A 12,602-nucleotide genomic window follows, 5' to 3' on the forward strand; every position below is an offset into this window, starting at 1 on the left:
TGCTTTCAGAAGATTGGAGGCAGTTACATTGGGAATTTCACAATGTAACATCTATTGTCATGCACAGTTCCAGGTTAGTACAGTCATCCATGTGAATAGTGTCCTCATGAGCATGTCAAAAGGAGCCCAAGGGACACAACACAGCTGCATCTTTTCTCATATGTTTCTCATACGGTTTTTTGTTGTTGTATATTTAAATCTAACATTAAAGAAGACCTTTCACCAGGCTAGCTCTAGTCTATGTATGGTCTTAGCCAGGGAGAACGGTGCACTCTGATTGGATGCGCTCACAGCCATAGAGAAGAGAACCGAGTCGGATCATCATAAAATAAGGCGCCGAAATCAACGGGGCCAAGAGCGGACAAATGGAGGGGGGGGGGGGGGGTCTTTGGAAAAAAAAAAAGTGCCATGGCATCAGTGGGGGCCGCCCTATAAGGTAAAACCATGATTAGACTAGGGCTAAACTGATGAAAGGTCCTCTTTAACAATACAATGTTCTTTATTAACTATACAATTGTGAATATTGTTTTATTATCCAGGGTCCCATATCCTGCAATAATTTGCTCATTTATCCAAATACAAATGACAGTAGATGAAACCTTGCCACCAAAAATATGTGTACCCATCCCCTTATACACAGCTTATTCCTATGTAACCCTTTTTTCTCATTACCAAAGTCTTAGAATATTTTAATTTTACACAGATGCAGATATCTCAACTAAAACATATAATAATTAAAAGACATTGTTGGTTAAAATATACCCATATATGACAACTATAATAAAATATATGAAACTAAAATAATGACTGAGGTTATAAGATCAGCATACAAATATATGACAATGGCATCTAAAAACTACTTAATATAATATAACATCATTAATGCATAAATATTAGTAATTATATCTTGTATGGCATGGATTGTTACCCATTCGATTATATATTATCGGTGATGGATAAATCGATAAAACTTTCGCCGATTGAAATAGGAGGTGTATATTCGAATGTGGCCAGTAGATATTCAAAAATAGCAGACTGATTGAAGACACATATAGTGTTCTCAGTTAGGTTGTATGTATATTATCAACAGTTCGACATACATTCGCTAACTGGGGTGCTGTGATTGCACCTGCTAGTGTGGAATAGTTCAATTGCCGTATCTCTTGCGCACACAGTGGCGTCCCACATGGCTAATAATATTGAATGTGGCGGTACCTGGTTACAGAATATCAGCTGGAACGGCTCAGATGGTTTTGCGGTCTCTTGTATTCACGATCTCCAGTTACCTTACGAACTGTCTCCAACCGTGGGAAATATCCAAATCAAATCTCACGATTACGGGACCGAATAGTTAAATCGAGGCGTTGCTTCTTTACCAGGTAGAAGTCAAACTTCTATAATCGAGAGTTCCACATAAACAGGGGTCCAATTCCAAAATGTATGGATAGATGTTTGTCCATCAGCTGATGTGCGGGTCTTCAAACAACCAAACGCGTTTCGGGGTCTTTTCCTGGCCCCTTCCTCAGTGTTTGAAGACCCGCACATCAGCTGATGGACAAACATCTATCCATACATTTTGGAATTGGACCCCTGTTTATGTGGAACTCTCGATTATAGAAGTTCGACTTCTACCTGGTATAGAAGCAACGCCTCGATTTAACTATTTGGTCCCGTAATCGTGAGATTTGATTCAGATATTTCCCACGGTTGGAGACAGTTCGGAAGGTAACTGGAGATCGTGAATACAAGAGACCGCAAAACCATCTGAGCCGTTCCAGCTGATATTCTGTAAACAGGTACTGCCACATTCGATATTATTAGCCACGTGGGACGCCACTGTGTGCGCAAGAGATACGGTAATTGAACTATTCCACACTAGCAGGTGTAATCACAGCACCCCAGTTAGCGAATGTATGTCGAACTGTTGATAATATACATACAACCTAACTGAGAACACTATATGTGTCTTGAATCAGACTGCTATTTTTGAATATCTACTGGCCACATTCGAATATCCACCACCTATTTCAATCGGCGAAAGTTTTATCGATTTATCCATTACCGATAATATATATTCGAATGGGTAACAATCCATGCCATACAAGATATAATTACTAATATTTATGCATTAATGATGTTATATTCTATTAAGTAGTTTTTAGATGCCATTGTCATATATTTGTATGCTGATCTTATAACCTCAGTCATTATTTTAGTTTCATATATTTTACTATAGTTGTCATATATGGGTATATTTTAACCAACAATGTCTTTTAATTATTATATGTTTTAGTTGTCATATCTGCATCTCTGTAAAATTAAAATATTTTATAGACACCATTGCCCACATTTGTGCGTCTCTCTGTGTGGTCCAGGTGGTGAGTGCTCAGCCTTCCTAGCTTTTTGCATTCAATTTTCTATGACTGGGTGAGTCATTAGGCTTAGTAGCACCCAGTCCACAGCTATCGTTAGAGTGAGCCACCATATTCCTATACTGCATTACCAAAGTCTTGTCAGAATCTATTATGCAGGCTAATGATAATGACAAAATCAGCCATTTTTACCTAATGTGTCCCCTCTTCACACCTCCCCTAGGTTGTAAGCTCTTGTGGAAATGGTCCTTTTTTTGGGGGCCTTATTATAGTAGAAGGTGTATATCTTTCACAATATGTGTCATCAGGCTTGTTTACCGTCCGCCTGATTGTATAATGCTGTGAAATAGGTTGATTCTATAGAAATAAAGGTCATTATAGTCAGTGTCACATGAAGGCCATCCCTTGCCTTTATGCATTTCATACAAATTGCTGCCCATGGAATATAGAGGAGACTTGTTGTGAGCGCAGCAAATGTGCACTTGTCCTTACAATCCTGACCTCGGATATACAAGGTACATAATCTGTGTAATGTGCCCATGCCAGAGTATACAATGTCAGTGATCTGCAATACACTGGTGTGAAGGTTGAGGCTGCACTTGGATTTATATATTCTGAAGCTTCTGAATCATAATTGAATTTGAGATTCCTTAAGAATGCAAAGAAAATTAATCTGTCTGTGCATGTATAATACAGCCTGACCCATGCAAAAGACACTAGTCAATTCTAGTCATCTAAAAATAAATAGTTCGGGCAAGGCAAGACGGTCATGTTTTCTGAAACAGGAGTGAATTGAAGTAAGAGGAGCAATCATCTTTGTCTTTTAGGGCTCATTCGCACAACTGTATCCATTTTTGCGGAGATCAATTTGCAGACCCGCAAAACACAGTTATTGTCCGCGTGCGTTCCGCATTTTGCGGAACGGAACAACCATCTCAATGATAGAAATGCCTATTCTTGCCCGCAAAAAATGGACAAGAATAGGACATCTTTTGCGGCCACATTAAAATGAATGGGTCCACATCTGATACGCAAAATTGTGTATCGGATGCAGAAAGAAAAATACGCTCACGTGAATGGGCCCTTATACTCAATTTCCTTTTATGAGCCAACTCCTGATTTTTAGCTTCAAAAACTCCATCAGTAAACCTGATTGTGTGGCCGTATCCTATTATATTTTTTTCTTTATTTTTTCTTCTAACCATTCAGGTATTGAAATTAATTGGGATTACTATTCAAGCCAATCACCTAGGTCATTAGTATGCTACCTGTGATACGCCAACATAATTTCCAGCGCTGTGCTTTACATAATAGAAGAGATGCAACCTTCTTTCCCAAGTGATTGGGGAACTGATGCAGAAGGGAATATCGGTTTGCATTTGCATTTCAGTTTTCTGCACCCAATGTTATTACAGGACACGCACATGTAGCACGCCTTAAGAAAAAAAAGGATCCCCACTGAATGGATGCAGAACAGATGTATTTTCTATTGAACTTGACACCCAAAGAAATGAATGAGATTCTGTGTTTTTATAAGTAACGTGCAGAAAAATAAAAGTGTGATGAAACAACACATATATAGAAACATAAAGGGAGGCAAAGGCCTTGCTCAAAAGAGCTTACAATCTAAGAGAAAGAACACTGCACTCCAGGTAGTGGAATCTGAAGGTTATGAGATCTGGCTAATTGTAATGAGGCATTAGAAGGAGATTAAAATATTATTCCAGTGGCTGCATCGCATGTAATAACACAGACAGGATTATGTTTAATGATGCTCAGTGTGTCATGTATCTGTAAATATCCATGAATTATTCTTCCGTTATTTGCATTCATCACTCACGGTCTAACCGTATTCCCTTTGAATGAAGGACGTAGTTTACAGCCTACATTCGCCTATGAAATATTTGCATGTCTGGACAGCTCTCCGACACATGAAAAAGTTGCTTAGTGCATATTTCCCTATTGTTCTGAGAATGTGCCCCCCAGTCAAAATTACCGCGCTAGATCTGCGCACCAATCACCTTGCTGGGTCCCATATACAAATTCCATTTTCATCTCCTGTCTGCCATATTTTTAGATATACCGGTACATGGTTCATGCATCAATTAGTATGAAAATGGGTGCAAATATGTCACAAAACATAATTTTGCTGTATTTGTAAATATTATTATTAACACCATTATCAATAAGAATTACAACATTAGTAACATAGTACATAAGGCCGAAAAAAAGACATTTGTCCATCCAGTTCGGCCATTAGTAAGAAGAAGAAAAAATCTTAAAGTAGCACTAAAAATATATTTCTAAAGCAAGGGGTTAAAGAGATCCTGTCACCTCTTGTGATTATTTTAGTCATTCCTCATTCCTCATGAAATAACAATCCTGGAGCATCTTTTCTGGCCGTTTTGCAATGTGCTGCTCCTCTGTTATTCCTTCTAAAAATTTATGAATAAATTGACTACTGGGTGTAACCTGTTGGGCTTGTGTCCCTACTCAAGCTGACATTATCCGATTGGTGTGACGCACCCTAATGACGATGGGAATAGCAACACCCAGTTGTCAGTTTCCTTATACCGTTCTGGTGGGAGTAACAGAGGAGTGGTACCACACAGTGCTATTGAAAATATGACAGAATTCTGGCAAATGTATGCCAAATAACCTGGTGCACATGCCTTGCACCACATTCATTCATTGTTTTACACACGTTTTCCGCTCCTCCTGACAAGGGGCATGGCATAGCTAAATGGGTAAGGGGGCATGGCTTAAATTGCTACATTGCATGCCCTAAATTTGATGAATTTTTTTTAAGTAAACTAAGCCAACAAATTGGTGGCGTAAAGTTAGACTCGACTAGGTAAAGATCTGCCAGATTTTATATCAGCTGCTGTGATAATCCAGCAAATGATTAGGCTGTGGCTACAGCAAGTCTCAAAGAGCTATTTGCGGGATTTATCTGCAGCTTGCTGTCGCGTGACTATTTTATCCTTGCAATTTGGCCATGCTGCGATCACAAGTGATTTGCATTCTGGTCTATGATGTGTAACTTGCAACCAAAAATCCAACCGTTTTTTTTTTTTTGCAACTGTTGCACGCATTGGTGGCATGTCACATTCAGATCCCACTGACAACCATTAGAGCCAATTGGGCAATGCAGCAGCACAATCTTGATGCTAGCCCCAGCCTTAGACTGTCTTATCTAAGCTTACACTATCCATTAGACATATTAGTAAATCTGCTAATATGCACTTTTATTGCGTTACTATATTCCGTAGCGTCAAGATGTACCCAATGGGGCTCACAGTCGAAGTTCCTTATCAGTATGTCTTTGGAGTGTGGGAGGAAACCGAACCCAAACACGGGGAGAACATACAAACTCCAGGCAGATGTTGTCCATGGTCGGATTTAAACCTTGTACCCCAGCGCTGAAAGGCACCAGTGCCAACCACTGAGCCACCAAACCGCCCTCCAAAATTGCTATTTCACGGGGAAAACAAGTATTTACTAAAACCAAGATGTCACAAGAGCTGACAAGCCCTCGAAAGGGAGAAATATGCCTTATCACAGTGCACTATTTTTTAGGCCAAAGTGAAGGCATACATGAATGACAGGCTACGGATGGGTTTACACAAGTGATTTAATCTATGTAAGTATGTTCCATCAGACCCTTTAGGTGTCTGCTGTAAGACAGATTCAACGCTGCATTTTTAATGGAAACCACAACACAAATGTGACCAGAGCCTTACTATCTCTCATATGGTCGCCAATTTACACACCTATTGAAAGGCTAGTAAACAAACGACACCACTTTAAGAAGCAACACCTAGTGAGGAGGTGGTGGAGCTTGTCATACCAACAATCCCCTCTCTATAAGTCAAGACCACATTGAGTTGACGATCCCAACCTGATATGAGCTGTTGTCACCCATCTAAATCTCATCTTGCCTTTATTTAGCTTGGGCCATAGAACCCTAGGGATTTCGCTTTTTTTGCACCCCTCCTTCCTGATTTATGAATCCTCCTTTGTTTTGACACACTTGTCACCCTTATTGCCTTTCCTTTCCGCATGGTAAGACTGTGTTGACCTTTCAATTGTTAGGGTCACTTGCATCCATACCAATAGACCGAGTATAAAAATCACAGTGTGGACAGCGCCAACGTTGCTCATTTTTAGAAGCCTACAACAAGATAGGGTTTCTAATGGCATGTCCTTAAAAATGGATCTATGAAAAACACACACAACCTGTCACATATAAATTCTTCAATTTTAAGCCGCTGGGGCATTTTTATAATTATGTCGGCGATTTAGGGGCTTCCTAATTAAAACAATTGCGCCCTATCGATGACATTGATACGTTATATGCCATCCATACCGTTTGTTATATTAAAAACAAATTAAAAATATAATGGATTCAAATTACGGCAAATGAAATGCTTGCAAATACAAATATTTACAGAGAATAAAAAGATACAAATGTATCCGATACAGTGAGAGGGCAACAAAAGGAAGCAACGACAAAACACAGGATCCACATATGACCTTGCGGCTCCATTGTGTTCTCTCTAGTGTGGGGTTTGCGTGTTTGATTGATCAGTGCACAATGGAAAAGAAGGGACTCCACCACATTAATCTGCCAGGCCCAACAAGAAATGCTAACATAATATGCTCACTGATGATGGTGGAAGGGCTAAATCGAATTGTGTCTTATAAACTTGCGACAATTGTGGCATAGGTGGAATAACATTATCTCGGCCGTTCCCTCAGTATTCTGCCTACACTATGCACTTCTACCGCTCTCTCATTACTTTCTCTGCTTGTCGCACGGGAAGAAATGGTAATATTTGATTTCCAGTAGTTTAAAAGCAAATGACTGCAGATTTCCAACATTTCACTTTATAACTCATGTATAACCATAGTCTATAGCAGTCTGAAGTCCAGGAGAACTTCATCCCGGTGGGAAAATGATGAGCAGGGTATCACATAGGAACCAAAATATGCATGAATTTTAATAAAATGGAGACATATCATCTGCAGGAGAGGATATTACAGTTTAGACTATACTAAGGGTAATCAGCTGTTTATAGCTTCTACAATATGGCAGATGTTTTGATCCAATCAATAGCAAGCCTCGGTCAACATACCAGTGCCATACTTAATGTTTCACACAGTCCATCAGTGATTGCCAGCCAAACCCAGAAGCGGAGCCTATATAGAGATAAGGTATAATGGAAAGATTTGGCTTGTTCTGTGTCTTTGACCCGCCACTGGTTTTGGCTCACTATCACGGATGGAAACCACTGACCAAACACTGATTGTGTGAAAGCAGCCCAATACTGACTTGACCATGAGGGGAAATGGCTTTTGCACCTTCCCCTTACATGTAGATCATGTGTTGGGTTGGGTATGAATGTGTAGGGGATAAAGGATGCTAATGTTAAAGGAAAGGCTGGGTACTGGACCTCTTGGATGGAGTGCCAATGCCTGGAGAGATGCCTGTTGTCCTCCTGGCTGGTTAACAAAAGCAGGTGTGCCCAGCTGTAGTGGTAATGTTCAAAATGTAATTCAGATCCACCCACAGGCTGGCACAGAGGGAAAGGGAGGGTGGGTATGTGTGTGTCTGTTCTCTGCCTGAGATTAGCAAATCATGACTACTATTTAAGGCTCATGTATAAGCATTAGAACTGAGATTGAGTATGGGAAGGGTGAGAATAGGGCAAAAGCAGAATGGAAATATCAGTTATGGTATTTTATACCTGATCTCACATCACAGATTGTATTTGTCTCTATCTCAGCCTATACAGCCAGACTAAGTGAGGTTCTCATGATGCTACTGAGAAGCAATGACATCACAGCGACCTGAGATGACGTCACACCGCCCCCTGTTCACCTCTGAGAGGTTCTCTCTCACCTGAGTTGAGGCTGCTCTCTTTCAGGCTGCTGGTGCTTGCATAATCCTCCTTGCAGACAAATTTGTTCTCGTCTATGATGTAGAGTTCCTCCCCCGTAGACAGCTGCTTGTTACACACCATACAGGTAAAACAGTTCAAGTGGAAAACTTTGTTCCTGGCTTTCCTCACCAGGTCGCTGGGAGAGATTCCAAGGGAGCACCCTGCACACTTAGTCCCGAATCTCCTGGAGGGGGAAAAGAACAGGGGATCACTGGGAGATATCTGAGGAGGAGAACCAGGGCTAGGTCAGAGTGGGCACTGGGAGCTGGTGCCCTGTGCCAGTGGGCAGTGGGGTAGAAAATGTACATGATAGATAGATAGATAGATAGATAGATAGATAGATAGATAGATAGATAGATAGATAGATAGATAGATAGATATATGATAGATAGATAGATAAATGGATGATAGATAGATAGATAAATAGATAGATAGATAGATAGATAGATAGATATTAGATAGATAGATAGATAGATAGATAGATAGATATTAGATAGATAGATATTAGATAGATAGATAGATAGAAGATAGATAGATAGATAGATAGATAGATAGATATTAGATAGATAGATATTAGATAGATAGATAGATAGATATTAGATAGATAGATAGATAGATAGATATTAGATAGATAGATATTAGATAGATAGATCAGTGTTTCCCAACCAGTGTGCCTCCAGCTGTTGCAAAACTACAACTCCCAGCATGCCCGCACAGCCAAAGGCTGTCCGGGCATGCTGGGAGTCGTAGTTTTGCAACAGCTGGATGCACACTGGTTGGGAAACACTGAGATAGATATTAGATAGATAGATAGATAGATATTAGATAGATAGATAGATAGATGATAGATAATAGATATGAGATAGATAGATAGATAGATAGATAGATAGATAGATAGATAGATAGATAGATAGATAGATAGATAGATAGATAGATAATAGAGATAGATAGATAGATAGATAGATAGATAGATAGATAGATAGATAGATAGATAGATAATAGAGAGATAGATAGACAGATAGATAGATAATAGAGAGATAGATAGATAGATAGATAGATAGATAGATAGATAGATATGAGATAGATAGATAGATAGATAGATGTAGATAGATAGATGGATAGATAGATAGATAGATAGATAGATATGAGATATATTGATAGATAGATAGATATGAGATAGATAATAGATACATGATAGATAGATAATACCATAGATATTTGGGACAGATGAAGTAGATAAGGATATATAAGTAATTACTGTAGATAGAAATATATTTTTCCTGAAATCATATAAGTTCCTTTAGTGGTAAGGAAAGATCAAATTCAGATTTTTCGGCTGGAAATACATGTTTATTTCACCTTCACTGTTTTCATATTGCTGTATTATATACGTATATTATTATTCCCTACAAAGCGTGTAGTGGGGAATTCTGTGCAGGACAGAGATGTCTCCAGCGTATTATGTACCAGATCTGCAGGGAGCTTCACCGCACCGGCCGGGGCCGTCCTGACTGTGTATCCCAGGTCATAAAAGGAAAGGCTTCTATCTATCTATCTATCTATCTATCTATCTATCTATCTCATATCTATCTTTCTGTCTATCTATCTATCTATCTATCTATCTATCAGGTATGTGCATGATGCCGAGATAAATGTATGTGTCCATGTAGTCGCACAGGCGAATATGTATGTATCTATACATTCATATTTTGTATGAATGTTCAAAGAGGAGATATAAATTGACGTAAAACGGAGAAAAACGCATAATATCAAAATAATATAAAGATGGGTAAAAACAGTAACCTATACAGGACAGCCCCATAATAATTAATAGTGTGGAGCCTATTTGCGGTAAGATATGCTCTGCACGTATATTTATTCAGCACCAATGAAGTGGTATGCTCAGAATATTTTAAAAGCTATTTCTAACGTAATTATATAATAAAATATGTAAAGTCGAATAAACTAATAATTTTCTTGTTAAACATTTTTACTGATGAATTAACTGTTTCTTTGAGTGTAAAATATTACCTTGGAAATATATTGGTTAGATTCATTCATCGAAGTATATATATATATATATATATATATATATATATATATATTTTTTATATGATATTATATAACTATTATATATGAATGTGACGCGTATGGTGCTGATCTAGTAAAGCCTATTACACGGTGTCCGCCTATGTGAGCGGGATGTAGCAGTGCTCACCTGAGCTTCCCATGACTTTGATTTAGTGTCTGTAATACAGGTCATAAGTCATGGTTGCCTTATCCAGAAAAATAATTAGCTCACCTGCACCTTATCAAAAATCATTAAACGCCGCTAAGTAGTTTTCACATTAGTTGGGAGGAGACTTTACAGTGTTCATTTGTTTCAAAATAGGTGGGTGGGGGTGGGGAGGGGGCATTTAACCCCTTCCTTCACATAGCTTACAAAACTATTTGTCAAATTAGTAAACTAGAACAACTCTCAAAAAGTGTACTGGAAATTCGGGAGTAAAATTCCCATTCGTACCAGGCCCACATACTGGGAAGGAAACGAACTGGAATTCTAACATGAGAAAGAAATATTCCAAATGTAAAAAGTGGGGAATATACTGTCCTGGAGCCCTGGCCCTATGGTCAGCTCTGCATGTGGAAAGATATGTACACCAAACGGATTCAGCCGCATTCCACTGGTAGCCCTCAGTACACACTAACCTCACCACAATGTGCGGCTGTGTACTGCTTTTGTAGCACAAGGAATATTTAATTTTATTTATATATATATATATATATATATTCGCATTTGTCAAAATGTATTTCTGAGTATATATTTTTTTTGTATCTCTCTCTCATATCTATCTATATATCTCTCTCATATCTATCTATCTATCTATCTATCTATCCCATATCTATCTATCTATCTATCTATCTATCTATCTATCTATCCATCCCATATCTATCTATCTATCTATCTATCTATCTATCTATCTATCTATCTATCTATCTATCCCATATCTATCTATCTATCTATCTATCCCATATCTATCTATCTATCCCATATCTATCTATCTATCTATCTATCTATCTATCTATCTATCTATCTCATATCTATCTATCTATCTATCTATCTATCTATCTATCTATCTATCCCATATCTATCTATCTATCTATCTATCTATCTATCCCATATCTATCTATCTATCCCATATCTATCTCATATCTATCTATGTATCAATCAATTAATTATCTACCTGCCTTATATCTAATACATATCTACTATATTTATCTATATTAGTTTGATGGTTTTGATTGATACCTTTACACTTTTATATTACAGACGGGCTGGTATAATGAAAGTAATAGTGTAGGTATGCCATGACCCATTTCCAATTTTCCCGACGATATACCAGTCTATTTTTATTTTTAAGAACCGGAAAGTCGAATTAGATCCCAATTTTATTTAACAGTTTCGGTCCACATAAATCTGCAAATATGAACTGCAGGTTTTCTTTTACTATTACAGAATTAAATTTATAAATAGAAATTAAACTAGAGAGAGAGATTGATAGAAAAAGAAAGAAAGAAAAAAAAAAGAAATATTAGATGGATATGAGATAGATATTAGATGATTAATACAAAGAGACATAGTTGAACATACAGTTGGATATTAGATGATAGGTAGATAGATAATTGATGGATAAATAGATAACTGATAACTAGATAGATAGATATTAGATAGATGGAGAGATAGATAGATCCAGATAAATAGATAGATACAGATAGATATTAGATAGATAATAAATATATAGATAAAGATAGAGGATAGATAATAAATAGATGATAGATAGAAGGATCCATAGGTGTGTAGAAGAATATTTTGGAGACAGGGTTTTGGAGAGAGGATGCATGGCATCATTGAAGATTTGGAACACAGAAGAGGAGGCGGGCAGTGCCAGCTCTGGGCACCATTCCCTCGGCTGGGGCTTGAGATGTCCTTACCTGAAGAAGTCTGTCTTGCAGTAGAGCTTGCCCTCTCTGGAGAAGCACTTCTCGGTGAGGTTACATTTGCAGTCACAGCACTGGACACACTTGACATGCCATGCCCGGTCCAGGACATTGAGGAGGAAGCGATCCAGGATGGGCCTCTCACAGCCAGCGCAATGGACCATCATGATTCACCCAAAACACCTAGACCCGGCTGGCTCCAGATAAATCCACATACACCCGACTCCTCAGTGCCCCCTCACCCTCAGTCCCACCTCTGTGCCAGCATCTGACAGATCAATCAGGA

General features: G+C 38.4%; 1 protein-coding gene across 1 annotated transcript in view; it reads right to left on the reverse strand.

Moving 5' to 3' along the window:
• LHX5 (LIM homeobox 5) overlaps positions 1 to 12,483 on the reverse strand; it is a 41,626-nt gene extending 29,143 nt beyond the window's left edge. Inside the window, exons 1-2 of the mRNA XM_040420264.1 lie at positions 12,311 to 12,483; positions 8,278 to 8,501 (exon numbers count right to left, since the gene is read on the reverse strand). Coding sequence (XP_040276198.1) covers positions 8,278 to 8,501; positions 12,311 to 12,483 — 397 coding nt within the window. The remainder of the gene's footprint in view (positions 1 to 8,277; positions 8,502 to 12,310) is intronic.
• Between the last annotated feature and the right edge of the window lie 119 nt (positions 12,484 to 12,602).

Source organism: Bufo bufo, chromosome 2 (assembly GCF_905171765.1).
Source record: "Bufo bufo chromosome 2, aBufBuf1.1, whole genome shotgun sequence".
In the NCBI taxonomy this organism is placed as follows: domain Eukaryota; kingdom Metazoa; phylum Chordata; class Amphibia; order Anura; family Bufonidae; genus Bufo; species Bufo bufo.